This window comes from Colletotrichum abscissum, assembly GCF_030869225.1.
Source record: "Colletotrichum abscissum strain IMI 504890 chromosome Unknown Scaffold_45.1, whole genome shotgun sequence".
Taxonomy (NCBI): Eukaryota; Fungi; Ascomycota; class Sordariomycetes; order Glomerellales; family Glomerellaceae; genus Colletotrichum; species Colletotrichum abscissum.
In genome coordinates this window covers 373,307-393,122 of record NW_026850376.1, presented here as the reverse complement: position 1 = coordinate 393,122, position 19,816 = coordinate 373,307, and the positions used below count along the sequence as shown (strand labels likewise).

The 19,816-nt window shown below is 53.2% G+C and overlaps 4 protein-coding genes across 4 annotated transcripts; all 4 read right to left on the bottom strand.

Moving 5' to 3' along the window:
- Nucleotides 1-2,318: 2,318 nt before the first annotated feature.
- Nucleotides 2,319-4,897, bottom strand: CABS01_13538 (uncharacterized protein; the record flags this gene model as incomplete). Its single annotated transcript, XM_060546880.1, has 2 exons — nt 2,319-2,394; nt 2,451-4,897. The coding sequence occupies 2 exons, from the start codon at nt 4,895-4,897 to the stop codon at nt 2,319-2,321; spliced, it is 2,523 nt and encodes an 840-aa protein (XP_060394940.1).
- A 4,131-nt stretch (nt 4,898-9,028) lies between these two features.
- On the bottom strand, nt 9,029-10,151 carry CABS01_13537 (chitin synthase export chaperone; the record flags this gene model as incomplete). Its single annotated transcript, XM_060546879.1, has 3 exons — nt 9,029-9,226; nt 9,281-9,852; nt 9,911-10,151. 3 exons carry the CDS (start codon nt 10,149-10,151, stop codon nt 9,029-9,031), a joined length of 1,011 nt encoding a protein of 336 aa, XP_060394939.1.
- Nucleotides 10,152-12,070: 1,919 nt separating this feature from the next.
- CABS01_13536 (uncharacterized protein) lies at nt 12,071-13,390 on the bottom strand (the record flags this gene model as incomplete). The annotated part of the gene is made up of 1 exon (XM_060546878.1): nt 12,071-13,390. The coding sequence occupies one exon, from the start codon at nt 13,388-13,390 to the stop codon at nt 12,071-12,073; it is 1,320 nt and encodes a 439-aa protein (XP_060394938.1).
- A 1,475-nt stretch (nt 13,391-14,865) lies between these two features.
- On the bottom strand, nt 14,866-17,201 carry CABS01_13535 (cyclin; the record flags this gene model as incomplete). Its single annotated transcript, XM_060546877.1, has 3 exons — nt 14,866-16,034; nt 16,090-16,378; nt 16,434-17,201. Coding segments are annotated over 3 exons (2,226 nt in total), but the record flags the coding sequence as incomplete, so codon positions are not given.
- Between the last annotated feature and the right edge of the window lie 2,615 nt (nt 17,202-19,816).

The window sequence follows — 19,816 nt, the reverse complement described above, 5'->3', positions numbered from 1 at the left end:
GGGGGGGGGGGGCATACGCGGAGACTCTACCAATCGAGGAGGGTGATATGCTTGTAGCATGCCGCTTCAAGTCCCTCCAGTGTCGTCCGATCGGTGCCACTGCCGCCTCAGTCGTTGGTGTTTTCTCGCGAGGGCCCGGAGTCTTCCCTCGACTCCGCAAAATAGGGCGCCCAACTAGATGTACCGAGTTTTAGTCGACAGGGCAGCAACAAAAAGCTGTAGATGTCACCCAGGCCGGATCACGGAATATGGCAACAGGATGAAACAGCGAGGCAGGCGCGCGGACAAAGTAAGCTGACAGGAATGGGAGCGAATATATACTGGAATCCAGATCAGATCGTAGTCCGAAGGCTCTGTATTCCCAGAAGAGGGGAGACGCCCGCTCCGGATCTCCATCTCGCGTCGTGTTATGATGTCGTAAAACACGTAGTCGGCCAGGATACTCAGTGGAGTTGTGTCTCATGTGGGTGCGATATAGATGTGGGCCCGGGGGATTCTGATATAAAGAAGGGGGGAGAAAGAAAGGCCGATTATAAGGTGACCGGTAGGAAGGGAAGGAGGCAACATGAGAGGACGATATCTCTGCTGACGTTCGAGGCGATGTCTGCCGACTATAGTTGCTGAGCGATAACAAGGCCCGAACTGAGTAAGGTAGTTGGGCCTGGGCCCCGGGGCCACGCAGAACAGTCTGATGAGGGTTGAGAATAAGAGTAAGGATAGGAGGTGAAGAAGGGAGAGACCAGCGGAACGAGGAGTCGCGGGGGATTCGGTAATAATAGCTCAGATGATTCCTCCACGGAGAAGAATCAAAACCTGACAACCTTCACCGCTAAATATCCGGAAAGTGCAAGACATCGGTAGGCAGCGTTTCCATCGCCCGAAAGCGCCAGTCCAGGAGAACCAAGATCTCCTTGGTGATCTTTGAGCTAGACATGCCGCGGCCCGACGTTTGAAAGTTGGCACTCGTAGTTTGCAAGGGTTTGTAGTGAACGGTACCAAAGGCAATCTGATCTGCCTCATCAAAGATTGCCCCATGTTTCCAGGATGCAAGACATGGGATTGTAGGGGTGGTTGGAATCTCAGACTTCCGCGTAGGAGACATGCAGCTCGCCTAGATGCCGTCTTCGACAAACAAGACTGACTGACTGGCTCACCTCATGTTGTTGCCCATGTCGCATACCAATCTCCACCACAAGAGATACATCAAACAAACGGATAGGCGCAACTGACGAGAGTGTCAGGGCACACACGGTCCACTGAGAAAGTCAGTGGGCCATGGCTGCTAGCCGTCCGAGCAGTCATCTCAACCAAGGTGCCTGGTTTGACCACGATCAAAAGGTCGGTGGGCGGGTGTGAGCAGATGGGGACCAAGGATGCCCAAGTGATGACCGTCATCCGGTGGAAATAGACGGGGCACCAATCTGCCGGCCCCCGACTCCGTCCGCGACAACACAGTATCCGGCTCCTCAGGCGCCAGCTCCGACCGCATGCCAGCATCGGCTAGGCCAATCTGATATGTGATGACTCTTGGCGACCAAAGCGGTTGGGAACGTCGCAATACAGTCCCGCGGCGCAGTCGTCCCTGCCAATCGGATTCATAGCCGAGGTTGAAATGCCGGAATACGAGATGCCAGCCCGGTGCCATGGGCCGGGACGTCGCATCCGCGAAAAGGAGAAGGGGCTGTCAAACAGACGCCTCTGAGCCGCATGACGCACTTCTCCCCAAAGACAAACATGGCTTTGACGACCTGCAATGCGGTGGAGCCATTGGGGCTTACAGTGAAAGTCGTGGGTCGAGAGTGAGAGGCCTCTAGGCCTTTGAGAAATACGGTTCATTGTTTCCTCCGCTCTCAACGCTTCTATCTATCCCGTCCATTCCACGAGAGATGGGCTCGAATTCAGAGCCATGCAAAGACTCTAGACGAACAACTGCAAAATACAAGACGTGCTCAAAGGCACCTCTTCTCCCACAAGAAAGCCAAAAACTCCACCATGTCTACAGTGTCCCAGGCAGCATCGTCCACCCAATTACAATTATGGCAAGCAGCCAAGCTTCGGCATCCCGTGCCATCATATGCTGCCTGAGACTCAAAGGACCATGTCTTATGGCGACATAGCTTGATGACCAAAATGGCTGCGATGGTACGCAACCCAACGCCATTGCAGGCTCAAGTTCCACTGAAGCCGCAGGAAATGACACCCAATGAAATCAGAAACCAGGGGTATCTCCGCCATTCTCCTTCCTTATAACGTGAAAGACCTCCAATTCCTTTCTTCTGTTTGTGCTTTCACAGCCACTGAAATTCCTCGTCATTGTCCTACTCAATCTCCGAATCCGGCATCGCTGGGACATCTGGCGATTCGTATTCGTCCCATGCTTTTTGTATGACGTCCCTATGACATTGCGTTAGCTACCTTTCCTTGTCATCGCAAAGACGTGGAATACTCACGCCTCAACCTTGATCAGTTCCACCCCCTTCTTGCGGCAAAAGACCAAGAAACGCCTCTTGGTGCGGTCCCTCTTAAACTCAGCCAAGAGGTCGCCTCTAGGCTTGCCATCAGGCGAAATCACAACGCCGTCCTTGCAAACCACGATGACCTTGGAAGTGTCGGTGGCCCATTTCATCTCCTGGATGTGTTCCAACTCCAAGTGGAAATTTACTGGCTTGGCGTAAATGCCCCAGGTCAAAGTATCGCTTTCCGCAAGCACTTGGTGCTCAAAGATCTGCTCTCCATTGTCCGGAATCCAGTGCCAGTACTGTGTCACACCGGTGCTAACGCTGTTCAGTCGGGACTTGATCCGGTTTAATGCCCAGTCATGTGGGCCGATATGATCGCCGCTGTAGTCATCAACGTCGGTGAAGCCGTCATAGTGTAAATCTTCATCTTTGAGCTTTCCAGGGATCCTCGCTGTCCTAAGCTTCTTGGATTGCCTGGCAAGTTCGGGAGTCGGCGGCGCACTCAAAGGTGTCTCGCTTTGCCGAGATTGAAGTTGGCTTGGTGGCAATTGACTTTGTGGCTGAGGCGGAGGCGGAGGCTGGGGTTGAGGTTGAGGCTGGACAGGTGGATGAACCTGAGGCTGTACCTGGGTTTGCATCTGAGGCTGCATCTGATGGACTTGAGGCTGGGACTGGAATTGAGGTGTCGGTGTTGGGGCAAGCGGACGCTGGGATGCGAGGGGATACTCTTCGTTGATGAAAAGCTTGCGCTTTTTGTTGTTTGGGGTGCCTCTGGCCGAGTTGGGCGAGTCTTTTGGCGCCATCTTCATGCCCGACGGTCTTCCGATGCTCTTTTTACCGTTGGCGAGTCTCAGAGCCACGTATTTTGAATCGTGGTAAAAGTCATGGATCGTCTTGGCCAGATTGAAGTCCGGCCCATCCAAGATAATGATTTCCTGCAGGCGTTGACGTAGCCACTCCAGAGGGGTGATGTCAAGAGTCTTGAAGCCTTCCAGAGTTCGCAGAGTGTCGGCTAGACGGAAAATGGTGTCGTAGGAGACCAGACGAGTCATCATATACTTCTTTCCCACTAGTTGGTAGGGGCAAAAGTCGGCGTCGCTCAAAAACTTCAGAATAGTCTCTCCTCGGTTTACCTGTCTTCCCAGTTGGAACTTCATGCTGGTCTGCCCCTTTTCTAAAGCAGTTTGTAGCTTGTCTCGCCATGACTGCAATGTCGGCTCGATCGTGGGCACGATATCCGGCCAGGCTGGGTCCCAGTATTCGTGTGTCCGATCAATCTTGTTGACGGGTACACCAGCCATGCACTCGGGATGCGTAAAGACTTTCCCATCGTGTTTCAACAAGAGGTTCGCTTTGGTAATTGGAGTCATGTCCTCCTCTGTCTCGTCGGTAGCTGTTGAGCCCTCGGCAAAGCTCTTATCTCGGGAGCCAGGCCGGCTATGGCCGACGGGAGTCGCAGTGCCGTTGGTAAAGCTGCCGTTAGCGGCTCGTTCATTATATACATCTTGGGCGTTGAGTGCCTTGAACCCCCTCGTGGGCGGCGTTTGATTTATAGACGGCGGGACGTCGCAACAGTTTGTGCTCTGCCAAACGCAGTTACCACATGCTTGAAATTCAGGCATGTCGAGGCCAATGCATTGCACAAAGGGGCCTCTGCCGCTAGCACATTGAGCGCACTGCTGCGATTGTTTCCGGACGAGGCCTGTGGCTTGGATGATGGCGCCTTTCCACTTGTCTTCCGCCTCTCCGAAGGCCTTCATGTCGTCCTGGCTGAATATGATGCCATCGCGGAGCTGGACAGGTCGTTTCTGAGGTAAGCTGGACAGATATATGACGATTCTATTGCTCGATACGAGGCGGTTCACCGGTCCAACAGTACGACCCGATGCGTCAATGATCATGGTCAAGGGAGGTTGGTTAGGTCTGACATGACTGGGGATCGTTACGGCGGCGCCATTCCGATGCTCTCCGTTGGTGTTCATGCCATTGAGTCCAGCACTGGCGACCTTGCTTAGATGTGACGCTTCAATGTGCGCCGAATCGCGCCGCGGGGCAGCGCCGGCGAGGGCTGCAGCTGCAATGCTAACACGTTCATCATTGTCTTTCCGGCGTTGCTCGTCGAACCAGACAGCCAACTGCCTCTGGTGATGTTCGCGCTGAATCTTCATATCCTTCCTGGTGTTTTGGAACCTGTCGTTGAGCTCTTCAAGGTGCTTGTGTTCCCGGGTAATGGCGCGGTGAACTTCGAGGGCACGTCGCTCGAGCTCATTCTTCTCCAAGTTTAGCTCGGTTAAGCGTGCCATGTAGTACTTGGCATTGTTGAGATACTCTTTGTCGAGGTTTTCATCGTCTTGCTCTTGCAGCCGGCGCATAGACTCCCAGTATTGCTCCTCCTCCTGGGTGACAGGCCTCCTGTCATCTCCAGGATCGAAAGGCATGGTGAAGGCGCCCCAATTGGCAGGGTAGCGGTGGTGGTGATGGTGAGCAGATGAAAAGGGCGGGTTTTGAGGGGAGGTGTGAGTGAAATGCGTCGATAAACGCAGCAGTGCGGTTCATCCAAAGTTGGAGACACGGGGCGCGAGCTCTCGAGATCGGTCGGGCAGAAAATCGAGATTACTTGAGCACGAGGGTGCGACCGTTCCAAGCAAGACTGGGGTTTCGCATTGAAGGAGATGGAGAATCTTGAATGGAAATGAAATGCGGCGACAGTCCGACCAGGGGTGTGAACTGTGTGGATAAGCCGAAGATGTCGCGAGCGTCGATCAATCCGCGGCGACCTTGGGTGTGTTATGCCGGCGCTATGGCCTGTGAGCCTGTGAGGTGAGGTGCTGTCGAGATTCGTGTGTGCCTGTGTGGGATGCGATGCAACGGGAGAGGGGTTCTGAAAGTCAGACCGGGGATGGTAAAGTTAGGTGAGGTAAGTTAGGTAGGTATCCGTAGCGGGAAGTGTAATCCACGTAAAGGGTCGGAAGGAAATAGCCGACGGGAGATGAAGACGTAAGGAGACAGTTGGAAGTTTGGTTGAAAGTGAGGGTGAGGTGAGGGTGAAGACGGGAGATGAGGCGATAGCGTCAAAAGATACGGATAGGAACTTGACTGCAACGGGTAGCGGGATGTGGGTGAGTGAGACGTCAAGCGACGCAGATTTGGAGGAAGGTGGCTGCTAGTGTGCTGTACGACAGTCCCAAGTCCCTAGGTGGCCGTATCGAAATCGAAATTCCGAGCAATAGAAAGGTAGCGCGGGTGGGCAGGGGACGAGAAATGGACTAATGCACTTAGTTGGCTGAGGTGCGTCGATGTCGTTGAGGATAGGCGGATTATAGGCCCGGTGGAATTTGGCGATAGGCGGATACCTTCAAGCACGCGGTCGGAAAATGACAATGGGTGCTGGTCTGGGTCGACGGCTGAGATGGGTGAGCGAGACAGGCCGGGAAGTGATGGGCCGGATTCTCGAGGGTAGAAAAGGTCCGGGGTTGCAGCCCAGTGATGATTTGCTGTTGTAGATGCGGACAGAAAGACGTGATGCGATGCGGGTGCGAATGAGATTGGATGGTTCCTTGGGAGAATACCTAGGTGAGTAGGTAGTCGACTGCACCAAATTGAACCTCAGCCGCTGTTGGAAGACGATTGATTAGTCGTCAGGGAATGAGTATCGCGTGTTTGCACGTGATCTGGCGCAAGAAAGTAGACGCTTACTCCCCTGGGCCGACGCAATGGAAGGGATGAGGGAGGGGTGGGCAAGATAGTCATTCGTGTATGTATACGTAGAGTACGAATAGATAGGGAGTTGGATTGGGGGGAGGTGGGTGTGTGTGTGAGGTAAGGTACCTTATTGTGCGATGGATGATGGGGCAGACTGCAGACCGGGTCTTAGAGAAGTTGCGCGTTGGTCGGTCGTCGGCTGTTACGTGCTGTCCGATTATCGACAATCCCCTGATGGACTGAGTCGGTTGCGGTAAATGTTTTGTCTGGGGAGGGGAAAGCCAAGCAAACAGGACCCGGGCTTGAATCAGATCGAATGCGTGGTGGCCTTGTTTAGAACCTAGAAAGATGTACTCCGTACCCGGGGGGGGAGAAAGGGGGCCTTGTGTGAGGGAGAAGGAAAATTTCAACAAAATGAAAGAAAACGCCGGGACAATGGACAATAGCTGGCACCTTGGTCCATGGGCTAGGAAAAGCAGCTTCAATTTGCTTGCTTCCCCTGCTTTTCTAGTCCCTGAGGCACCTATTCCTATCATGCATCACACCTACCTAAGTACCTTACCTTGCGGAGGAGCTAAGTAGATAATCAAACAGATGGCCACCTTCACAAAAGGTAATCGATGCCGATGGACGGATAGAATCCGCACATAGACACAATAAGGTAAAGGTACGGAGTACCTCAGATGCATACCGAAATAGTCGGCCAGCTCAAGCACTATTCGTATGAGCGTACTCCGTACATAGGCACACACTTGCCTCAATGTTGGCAAAATGGCAGGAACGGACTGCCAGTTGCCCCCACCGGCACATGCACAATATTGAAGAGGAGGCCAATCGACATTCACTGCGTCCTTCCCTTGTTCTATCTTCGGGTGCAATACCCTGCTAGATGGTATCAATAGTTGAGGTAACCTAAGCTGATACGAATACCTTGTCACTTACCTAGTATGGAGTACTTAGGCACTTAAGGTAGCGCTACAAAGTACGGAGTACGGAGCACCTTAAGGTAGGTAACTTGAGGCGCTGTGTTGGCCCATGCATTGTGCATGTACCTTTTCAAAGTATTTTCCCCAGTCCCTCGTGCCTCCCTAGCAGACATTGTTCGACATGGAAATCCGGACAAGTATTGCGCAATCGGCAGAATGCTCAAGGTAGGTACCTACTTACCTAGGTACGCATGGATGCAGACAGAGCTCCTTAGCCATCCTATGCGCAACACCAACTCATTCCCTCAATCATGTTGATAGCACTGCTTTGGATCGCTCCAAGGAACCGTGTCTCATGACAATTGAAATCAATTACCTAGGTAGGTACGGAGTACTCAACCCTATTTTACATCGTCACACCTAGACCACGTGATTGGATGCAAGTGCGAGGAAACTCAGGAAAGCCGCCTAGCTTCAGGCTAGCGCACGCCGATAACAGATCCGATGTACCCGATAAGGCACCATGACCTGGGTGCCTGGGTCCCCTCCACCTCTTAAGATACTTACCGACCTCGTCCCCTCCTCCAATATCAAAACCTCCAAGTTCCAGCTTAGCCTACCTGCTCAACCGTTTAACCGCCTGAACTGATGCCATGAGATACAGACTCCCGACACTGACCGGCAGAGTCATGTGCTGCGATTGGTTACCATCTGTACGAGTTACATCCGGTGTGCCAGTACGGATACCTTTCTCACTTCACGCACATTAGCTAAAAACTTCACTCGGCCTCGTTTCCGTGTTCCGGTCTCCGTGCATCTCAGACTGGGGACTCCACCTCCACTTCCCACCCCTTCCAATCCAAATCCTACCTTGAAGACACGGACGCAGATCGTAAAAAACCTTCTTTTTTGTTAACTTTTTTATTCAAGCCTGTCAACGCTTGTCTGTCCGTGTATCCGTATCTATATTCCCCTCCCCCCCAAGCCTCCAAGCCCGAGCCTCTCGCGCTGCTCGGGCAGTGGATGCGACTTTATCTTGCGGGCTGGGACATTGCTCGCTTGTTGCTCCTTGCCTTCAAGGTTTTGTCCGGGGTCCTCGCGGACTACATACGCATCTAATTAGCCCCCCAACGGCGGACCATCTGTTATGCTTCACCTTGATTGACCATTGAAGTCTTTTCAAAGCTTGATCTAAGCTCATGCCAAATTTGTCCCCCTTTCCTGTTACTATCACGTGGATGGCAGGCCAAACCCAATATAACCTTCGAGTCAAGCTGCCACATATACCCTTATTGCAGAGTCACATAGTGTCTACACATGCCAAGACATCGCTGCCTCAACTTGTATATCCGTACAAACTCGGAACGAGCCAGGTAGAACCGTAGAATGATACGTTTACCGGGACAAGACTTCCTCCGTCTCATCTTGCGCTTATACTGGCCTCCCCGGTGAAGGACCACGCGGCTTGCATTCCCTTCCGACCCCTCCCCTTGTTCGTCTCCTCTAGCTGACGACTCGTAATCTCATACCAGGCGCGCTGAAATTGCTCTATCTTGATTGAATTAAACTATGTACTACTGACACCCGTGGGCATCGATACCTATACGTGCTAATGTTATTAACCTATTCGCTGTTGCTGATTGCTGGTTGATCCTACAACCAACCGACCCCGCCGCCTCGGCCGCCCGCCTCAACCCAAAAACTCAAAATCGGCCGTGTCTCGGGATGCAGCCCGACCTGTAAAGACAGTTTTTACCCCCAAACGCCATTGTGATTCAATGCCCAAGTCGTCGTCATCCCCAAAGTAACACAGATGTCCGAAAAATATTTGCTGCAGATCGGCAAGAGCCGGACTCCTGTCGTGAAATTTCGCCGTGGAAAACGCCCATTCAATGTCTAGACGTTGTCATGCACATCCTCGCCGCCAACCTCGATGCCGCATTAGTACCTTGCGGAGTAGCGTGCCGGTGCTGGAGAGGGCGAGTAGGAGTGATCGTATCCACCAGCGTGGTTGTAGGGGTCGTTGTCATAAACAGTCGCTCGACGATCCTCCTCTGGCAGCAGCTCCTTGACCTCCCAGTTGTTCATCCTAGTTCCAACTGAGAACTCGAGATCCTCGCGGGTAATTGAGTCCCAGTACTGCAGTGGCGGATCAGTAAATGCCGTCATTTCAAGATTCTCAAGTTTGCATACCTTGTACACCATCATGACACCCAGCAGGTTGCAGATAGTGGCGAAGAAAAGGCCGTCGAGGTAGTGGCTGACGGCGGTGCAAATCTGAGTGCTCACGGCGTACAGGATCACTTGGCCAACGACGAAGAAGAATATGCCAAAGGCGATGTCACCCAGCGGCCAGCGGTCCTGGAGAGTCCTAACGACGAGGAGGATTTGCAGGGCAACGTAGACGAAGAGCTCGATGGCGTTGAGCAAGTACAGGACGACGAACAGGCCGACGGTGTTGGTGGGACCCAGGCCAGCCCATGACTTGAAGGTCGCAAGGGAGACGAGGAAGCATATCGCAAAGGCCACCAGAGAGCAGACGCGCAAGAGCCAGACTGAGAGGAAGGTGCCGTCCTCGTACAACTGGAAGCCGACAAATCCGTTGATCAACAGGCAAGTAATCAGAGCCGATGACAAGCCGTTTTGAACTGACACGAAGTACGGGTAGGGGGCGGATCCAGGGGGAACGACACCTGCGTCGACGCAAAGTGAGATGAAACTCAGAAGCATGTAGATGTAGAAGAACATGAGGATTTCCTTGCGACCTATTCATGTTTTGTCAGTACTTCTGTCAGAAATGAGGGTTCGTGAAGGCTGACGTACCGACAGCAGTGAACTTGCCGCGAATGTGCAAGATCATGACGACGGTCATGAGCAAAGACACAATATGCATGGCGCTGGCGGCACCCTCGAAAATGATGGTGTTTGCCAGCTCGATATTCCTCGCATAGCAGTCCGGCTCAATACCAACGCCGCTCGTCACCTCCGTAATGGGGCCGATGGATGCGCACAATGGCAGCGGCGCCATATGGCAGATGTTGGTGAAGTCGCCGAAGCCTGACATGATGGGCTACGGCCGACCTACGGCGATGAGTCTTTCGGAAGGGCAAATGACGAAATGGAAGCGTCGAATGGTTGGAACGGGGTGCGAGGTATGCAGTTCAAGTTTCCGTCGAGGGTCGTTTGAAGTTCTCGACAGGGGTAATGGCGAAATGGTACTCGAGCGATGGACAGAGTCGAGGCCAAGCGACGGATTCAACGTGATATGGATGGCGTTTCGTCAAGAGTGAGCGAGAGGTCCGGCGAAGCCTGGTCGTATCGTCGCGAACGAAGGGGACGATGGTGCGAATGGACGAGGAATGGATGTTTCGATGGACGTCAAGGGAGGTCACTCGGATGGAGGGCGGGCGGGCTGATCGTGGAGACGAGGCGTCGGGGGTCCGTGACGGGAGATGGCAATAATCAGGAGTCCGAGTTCAAGAGCGACGGAGAGAGGTTTTTTTTTTTTTCTTGGAGAGAGTTCTTGTCGACGACGATGACGATATTACGGAGGCAGCGACGACAACCTAACTGTGAAGGTGGAACGGAGCGAGGGTGCGGCAACGAATGACTGAACAAGAACCTGATTCTGATGAACGGGCTGGTGGTTGGGAGCGAGTGACAGTGAACGGTTGCTGTCCGACGACAAGCTGAAGCTGAACGGGGGGGACGTTGGAGCAGCGTTGCTGTGGAAAAGGGAGAAAAGGAGCCCACTCTGGGACACTCTGAGGCCCTGCAGGTGCAGAACAAGCGCAGCAAGTGCAGGAATCAAAGTGTACAAGTGCCAGGAAGGGGCGGGCAAGCGGGCAAGGCGGGTAGCACAGCAAGGAAGGAAGCACACAGCTGGAAGGAGAAGGGTCGAGGGGACCACTGGGAAGGTAGAACGCTCTCTCGTAAGAGGCGCCTTCCCGGTCCAGGAACGGGACGGAGTGGGGCGAATGGCAATCTTTGCAGGTCAAAAGGTGGCTGGTGGCTTTCGATGTTCCCCAATTAAATACAGCAGAATGCCATTCTTTCCGGCCTCTGACTGGCTATCTCGTGTTCCTCCTTCCCCCCTTGGAGCGTTGAAATGTGTATTCTCGGCAAATTATCCCAATTTAGCAGCATCACCCCTGCCCAGTCCACTGAAGCGACGTCCATTCTTCCCCGCTAGCTCGAACACGAGGCCCTGTCGCCCCGTCTGGCAAGAAGTGTAAGCAGGACAGATCCCCGTTGTTGCCAGTTGCCCAGCCACTTTAGGGAGCTTTCATATTGCGTATGTAGTAGAGTGCTTATGTAATTCCTCCCCTTCATTGTCGCATCTCCTCAATTCAATGCCTTCTTCTCTCTGAGACGAGGCGCATTCTGTGCATTCGTCTGGCCTTGATTGCTTCGTATCCATTTCCAAATTCCACCATCGTCAAACAAAGACATCCAGTCGGGTGTGCGACGCGTTGCTCGTCCCTGCGTCAGGAATGGAAAAAAAATCTGACATCGAAACAAGACAAACCTTGCAAAGAACAGCAAACTCCCGCTGTCACTCACGCGGGCACGCACTCTCTCTCCGTCGTCCAGTCAACCGTCGCATAGTTTTCGTCCCATCTTGCCCCAAACTCTTTGCCTCTGCGATAATCACCTGCAAACCGGTTATCAAAAGAGCCAATGACCAAGATGTGCCTACTGACGGTCATGTCTTCATGTCACAATTTGTTGACCTGACAGTCTCAGCGGCGAATCAATGTTGATCAACCACCGCGGCAACCGTCTCGGTGTAGCCCACAACCCGTGCAATACGTCGTCGTCCCAGCTTATTGGCCCAGCCGAACCAACGTCTCAGCCTGATCTGTTGAAACGTCACCCAGCACAACAAAATTGCCCTGAATTACCACAAGTTTTCAGCCTGGGTCTTGGCGCAACTTCACCTCGTTTTCAGATCAGCCTCATCTGACGGATCTCGAAACCTCCCTACACCTCCGACGTTGGTAGTGCCAGCACCGTCAAGAAAGTGCTGTCTGCGGCCCAGCAATGCCTCACCCAAGGCATGGCCTTCAACATCTGGAAGTGAGCGGGCAGGATTTCTCCCGTCCAGCTCTGTGGCTCCTCCTGCTCTGGCCCTCTGACATCCGCGTCACCAAACTCGTCATCGTATTCCAATGACTGTAGTGACCGGTGTTGCAGAAACCGCATCAGAGTTCGGAACGTTGCAGGAGTAAAGTTGGCTTCTTTGATGATGCTGACCGTCACGCCAGCTTGTTCCATTCTCTCCTCCGCATCCCTGGTCTGAAAGTCGGTCCAGTCCACCTCGCTTAGAATCTCCAGCGACGTCAATACATTGGGTAGCACGTTTCGTTGGTGAGCGAGGCTGGCTGGTGCTCGCCTCCAACCCAACATGCCATACACGTTGGCCGCAATACACCAACGAGCCTTGCTGCCGAAGCTGCTCCTTTTCTCATGTCCGTCCGTATCCGCCACGATTCGAAAAGCCTCCTTGAGGCACTGGATAGCGTTGATGGCGCGGTGGATGCGATGCCATTTGGTCAGGCCGAGTAGGAACAGAGCCTTCTTGAACGTTACAGGCATATCGGCCTCCCGATCATTGCCTTGGTAGAGCTTCCTCATCGTCTGGATGAAGCGATCGACCAACGCAGCAATATCAATCAACGACTCCGCGGCTTTCTCCAACGTATCGGCCACCGCGCTCGGCTTCAGCCACAACAAGCTACCCTCCCGCTGCAGCTTGCTATGCAGCAAGCTGGCCATGCAAGCGGTGACCTTGACCGCAGCCCGCTGGCAATCCGCCCTCAGCATCATGATGAGACGGTGCTCGGCGTTTGGCCCGAAGCCTACAAAGCATCGACTGACAGACTCGGACGGGTGGTAATCGATGGTGAGGGTGCCGTAGTGCATCAGCAGGCCCTTGGACAGGTGCTTCTTCTCCTTGACGCGGTATAGCACCCGGGAAGAGCAAGAATCGTTGTCGACCCGGAATCCGTCCCGGGAAAAGTGACCGACGTCGCCAGAGGACAGCGGCATCCAAAAGACGTCGTCGGCCAGGGGGCCCGATGGCTGGTAGAATTTGGACTTGTCTACTGTGAATGTTCCTCGCGGGGCCTCGACGGACGTCCATGTCGTGGCCATATCGATATACGCCGGCGCCAGGCGTGGGGCCATGGCGAAGCTCGAAGATGTCAGACGGCGTATAGGGACGAGATCGTTGGCAGACTCGTTCTTTGCGTCGTCTACGCTCTTTGACCTCTTTAATCTCTTGGATATGCCGAACGTCATCTTGCCGTCCAAGTCTTCGGGATAAGTTGCTGTCGCGTGCTTCCAGTTCCCAGGCAAGCGTTCACTGACACTCTTCGTCTATAGCTCGTTCTTTGTCGGTATTTTAGGAGGAATACGTAAGAGGTGATAGGCTGACTGACAACTCTTGGCTGATATGTGCCTCTCAAGACAAATGATCAACAGGTGGGAGATTTTCACTGCTCTTGAAAGGTAGGCATCGTGCCATATCTTCCCAGCCCCGGATCCATCTCCGATTGCATATTGCATGATAAAGTTCTAGTGGTTGATCAGGGTCCACGTTCATGATGGGCGATTTCACGAGCGATCCGGGCTGGTTCTGAAATCCATCTCCGATGAAGCACATAGCAATGCTTTTCCCAGGCGATCAAATCATCCTCAGAAGGAATCACCTCCTTGATACCCTTCTGGAAACAAGTGATGCTCAAGGTGCCAACATGAGCCTTTCACATGTACCCAAGTAAAGAGTAAGTAAGCTAGGTGAGATTCTCTGGAGTCCGCTCATCTGAATAGATCAGAGACACCGAATCTCATTAGCCTGTTCAAGGTGTTTGGCTGTCCATGACGGACCCCATTATTTGCAGCGCGCTTGCGACCTATTTGCGAGACAATTCCGTCGCCCAGAGCGTTCCAAAACAAGACATGGTACACTACTTTTCAGATGGTTCGTGGTTGTCCAGTCTACAAGTGTTTGAATTTTCCTCCCACGCAATTATCAATTGACGGTTACCTGGGCGAATATTCTGACACCGCACCGTGCCAAGCACGATATTGCATTCATTCTCACACAGTGAATTTCAATCAACCAATTGTCACCAAAACTGCAATGTCACTGTCCCTCTCTGATTGGTTCAAACCTACAAACTCAATGTGCCCATAATCCAGCGACAGGCTTTTGACCATCACCATATGGAACTATCACCATATGGAACTAGAAATATATGTTTACTTTTACTTTTTGGATTTGATTCGCTTGATCTTTCGTGATCTAGCTGTCATCGCTGACGCTTGATTTCTATCTACGCCGAAAAAAGGCTCCTTTGCCTCTTCGGAAGAAGCCAAGAAAAATCAAACGCTTCGGCTTGTTGGGGAAGCCGAGCTTGCGTGGTGCATCATCTACCAGATGATGCGTAAGCTCGAAGGACCATTGCTCTTTCTTGCCTTGTTAACCTCCTTGTTGCCCCGAAAGCCCAAAAGTAGGGAAAGAGAGAAAAAGACAACTCCGCCTGATGCAATTTTCACAGTTGATCCATGAGAATCGTCCCTTTCCTTGCCAAGATCCCCCAAATTTCCCCAATCCTCCTTGCCCGCTGATGAAGTAAAAAAATAATGATCCTGACCCGACGCCTTGGACAATGCAATGCTTAATAAAATGAGTTGAAAGATCTATCCTCGGGGTATTGTCCCCGAGGAGTGTATGGTGGAAATGGTGGCTGGTTCATTCGATTCCCAAGCCTCTAGTTCGGGAAAGGTCCCTGCGGCAGACCATGGGGCATGTGCGGCATGTGAGCGCTCATTCTGTAGGGCGCATGCATGAATTCAGGAACTACGCCGGTTCGCAGGTCGTTGCGCCGCCCGAGAGGTTGGTAGTGCATCTGTGTCGTAGGCAGATGATACTCGTTGAGAGAAGCCGACGGCGGAGGGTAAAGTAGTGTGTTGACATGACGAATAGGCTTGTACGGGCTGGGTCGCTGTTGAAGATAAACGCTGGGCGAGTGTGACATGGGCGTATGTGAGATCGGGGTGTGCATGACAGATGTCGGGAACTGTTCCCCGAGAGGCGAAGACGCATACACAGAGAGACTTCCTGGACTGTGTCTCTTGGTCGGAGTGCCGTATCCCATGTTGGGATGCATCGGTACATTCGAGGGCGTAAGCGAGGCCTGCGGTATCGAGGTCGTGGCTGGCATGGGCAGCTGCGGCATCGAGACTGTCGTGGCAGGGTTGAACACTGTTGCCATGGCACGAACGCCGTTGCTCAAGGGCGGCAAGGAGACGTGTTGCTGCGCCGGGTAGGTCGTCGGGGCCGGGTACATTTGTGCCTGTGATGGTGTGGGGTTGGTGTTCAGCGTCAGGTTCGGTACGGGCAGACGCATCGGCTGCTCGTTGACCGCCATAGGTCTACCGACAGGGGGCATCGCATTGGGCTGCCTGCTAAGTCGCTTCGCCGGGGGCTCTGCCACATCTTCCTCTGAGCTTCTCTTACGAGCATTCATGTTCATGCCCGGGACGTGCTTGCCAGAAAGTGGTGACACCTGAGGGTTGTGATGATATGTCGAGGGCCAAGCCTGCGTGTTGCTCTGCGCGTTCGTGCTCGGTGAGTAGACGTTTGCGGCAGAAGGCGTGAGGGGCGGGAAAGAGACTGCGGGCTGTGCGGCGGCGATGGGCGATGGGACCGGCGAGGTGAATGACTTGTTCAAAGGTGAAGTCGGTTGCTTCTGCGCCCGCTCGTAGTATTCCGAGAAGCAAGATAGCTTTACGAGCCATTCCTCCCACTCCTCTTTGGTGGCCAGCAGGCTGTAGCGCATGTTGCTGAGGAACTCGACCTCCATCACATGGATCTCTTGAACGGTAATGCCGGAGACTTCGGCCCAGGTTTTGTTCGTGTAGGTGTTATCATCCAAAACTACGAGGTGTCAGCAAAAGACTCAACCCTCCCCCCTATTGCAATCATCACTTACACTTATTGCCCAGCATGAGGGCAACCGTCAAAAGACGATACTCACTACCGGACCGACCTTTGACGGAAGGATTTGTCGTCTTCAATCGATAGACGAAAAGTAGGGCCAACAGAATCACGTTTTGCGTGACTTGGGTCGTCGAGAGCACGCTGTAGGCCCACTTCTTGAACTGGGGGAAGGGGGTCGCATACTCGGTGAGGCGAGGTACGGTGGCGGTCGATGGACGAGAACGGATGTTCTCAGCGATTCGCAGGGTGTCCATAGACTCGAACCAAAAGAGGCACGTAATCTGAGAGAGGTCAGCTACTACTATTCTTCTTCTTTGCGGGCCAAGTCCAGCTTACCTGTGCGGCAAAGTCGGCCAAGTTACCACCCTTGGGATTAATGCAGCTCGGTATCGACAGACTGTGCAGAACGAGAGCCGAAGAGCCCTTACGTGACGAAGTGTCATCTGGCTTGCCAATGGCACCTGAAGTCGGTGTTGACGGGCGAGTCGAGTGTCGAGAGGTGGTTGAGTATTGGCTAGTGCCCGAGGCCGGATTCGTTACCGGTTGCGGGGGTTGGGAATACGTGTTGGCGGGTTGTTGATACCGAGAATATTGAGGGGCTCTCGCAGCCTCGGCCATGACAGCCTTAGGTCCTCTTGCCTGAGCAACTGAGGAAGGGTATGAGGGAAGAACATGGCTGTCGTAGGAGACAAGGTGAGGGGCGTGGTAGGTAGCACTCATGGCGTCGGTTGGCGGCGTGCGAAGCCCGCCCCGGTACAGAGAAGCTCCTGCCCCGAGATCGAACCTGGAAACTTTTTGCGAGTGAGTGGCTGTGAAGGAGGTTTGCTGAGAGTAGCTCTGTCTACACGACAAGGGGTGTGCAGGAGACAGAGGGAGGCTGTAGAAGGGCAAAGGTGCGGCAGTCGAACACATCGGAGCGGGGGAAGTTGATCGTTGGCTCGCGGAGGGGGGGCTCGAGGTTCGTCGTTCGAAGGTCGACAATCTCTTGGGCGATGCTTCGGCTGCAGGAGAAGTATTTTTTCGAGAGGTCGAATAGAGGTCGGAAAATGGTGGAAGAGAGAGTGGCGGGTCGATAGGTATCAGTCGAGAGAAATCAAGGTCGGCTACTACATTTGTGGTTGAAGCAGGCGACAGAGTTCCGAATATGATTCACTTGTAGAAGCTTCCTTTCCTAGAGAGAGATTTGTGTGCACCTCGGCAGAATGCTGTGGGCAGTTTGAGTCAGGCAGAAAAGGTCAACCTGAGATTATATGAATGCTCCCGTCGGGTGGTTTTCGTCTCTACTCGCAAGCTCGAAATCGCAGTTCTCTTGAGGATTGGTGATTCTTGTTGAAGGGTGTCTTGTCTCCGTCACGAGCTGGCCATGGCAGGGTGAATCGTGCAAGAATTTGGTCCAGCCGCAGTCTCGATCCAAGATGTTCGTGCTCGTGATCCAAGAATCGAGGAGGGCGTGAATCGTGTTCGTCGACCGTTGAGGTGCTGATTCGATTGCAGGAGCAAAGTAGAAAGAAGTAGGAGCAGGAGAACACCTTTGGAGGGGTGGATTGGTGGGCACAGTGACCAAGGTATGGGAATCGGAGATGGGTTCGACGTTGATGTCAGGTCGACAAGGTACGAATAAGTCGGAGGGGTGAATGGGTCGGTGGATTAAATTCGGTGGAAATGGGAGGTAGGTATAAGGTAAGGTGGAAGAGATGACCCTGGGCCGACGTGTACTTCAGATTGTCCGTGTAAATGAAGGGCTCGTGGGTGGTGAGGTCAATGGGGCTCCGTGATTCGGTGGGATGGCCGTGGTGGGAAGGATGGATGGGTGCGAGAAAGAAGAGTGTGGCCGGCGGTGTTGGAATTGTATTGTATTGTACGGGATGTTGCTTGGGTATTTGGCACACGCACGCATACATGTACACATACAACAACAGCAACACCACTAGTCCAGAGTGATGGAAGAAGAAGGATGATAATAACAAGTAAGAAGAGGCTAAAGACCAGAAGCAGTAGCAAGAGGGTCCCCGCCAACAAAAACAAGATTAGCACCTTTTGAGAGAATATAAAATAAAAAAAGAGACGAGGCAAGGCAAGCTGGACGAAGCAGAGAGAAAGAAGCAAGGTAAAGGCAAGGTAAGGCACCTCTCACACGGCAAGAAGGTCGGGGCCGGGGGTCCAGGTAGAAAGGTAAGGTGAGGTACGAAGTGATAGATTGGAAGCCGAAGCAGTAAAACCACAAAAAAAACGGAGGTCTAGTGATATGGTTGCGTCGTTCGTTGTCTGGACCCTGGGACCTCTCTCTCTCTCTCTCTCTCTTTCTCTGCTTCTCCGTTTTTCGTCTTTATTTTTATTTTTATTTTAATTGTTATTATTATTTGGAGAAAACTTGCAGCAACACCCGCAGCCAGAGAGACATGAGTGAGTAAGGCAAGGTTAAAAAAAATAAGGAACACACCTCACTACCAAGGAAAGTCAAGTACCTAGTTCCCAGCCTAGGCCCAGTAGCGCATGTGCCGGTCATCCACAGATTGTAGGCAAAGTCACTAGATACGGATGTCTTGTGCGAGCGCTGTGTGAGAGGAGAAGTATCCGTCTCCGCGCGCCCTGGTTATGGGTCCTCGTCTGGGTCAGGTCTGTGGTCGCAGTGGATGAGGGAAGGCATGGGATTGGGATTGGGGGTTTTGGGCAAGGGCAGGCAGGTGGCACTGTGGCAGGAAAGGGACGGGACCCGGAACAGCCAACATGGGACATGGAGGGATGGATGGGATGTACCGTGTATCTCCGTACCCTCAAGTATGGGGATGAGGATGAGGATTGAGGAAGGGACGTGGGAGGGGAGGGGACCAAGGTACCTTGTTCCATGTGCGGCCTACGGTGCGGCGTGCCCTGTCCTTAGTCTTTGACTTGGAGGGGAAGGGGGGGCAGGTGAGGTGGGCAAGAGAAAGAAGATACTTACCATCCAGCTTGTTCGATTCCTACCTGCCCGACGGGGGGTACGGGTCTCCAGCAAATAAAACAACCCATCCGCAAGCGCAGGTTTGATTCAGCTGTGGAGGTCGGAGGAGCAAAGAAAGAAAAGGGCGACGCCGCACCTCACCTCAAACGGGAAGCTCCAGCACCGGCAGCACCAACCTGCCACACCACACCACACCACACCACACCAACTGGCAAAAAAGCACCAACATGGTCGGTCGGCGGAGAGGAGCAGGGGCTCCAGAGTCCAGGGAAGAAGGCAACTTTAGCAAGGAACATGACCCCAGAATTAGATACTTGCTTTGCTCTGCAACTTCCATTGCAGCTAAGTCCGTCTCTATCCCTACTGTGTCCTCCGTAGTCCCGTTGACTGGGTGCCCCTCCAAGTCAGGTAGGTTGTGGTAATAAGGACCGTAAGGTATCCGTACTGGGAAGTGTCGCCTTGAGGACAACCACTCAGTGCACAAAGTACCTTGCTTTCCACAAAGTGTCCGTACGCTTCTTTGCAGCCACACAATACCAGCAAGAGCAGCAATATGTGTACCTCTTCGGAGCCTGGAGGGAGTTAAGAACAAGGCAGGCAAACAAACCTGGAGCCAGACTTTCCCCGTAGCCGTCCCTCTCAGCTAGCCCGTCCGCCCGCCCCTCAACAAGCAACCACGTAACCAAGCCGATTATGGAAACAAGCCGCAAAAAATGCAAAAGTCAGGAAGGATTCAAGGAGACTAAGAGACAATTTGGCTCAGGTACGCAAAGAACTT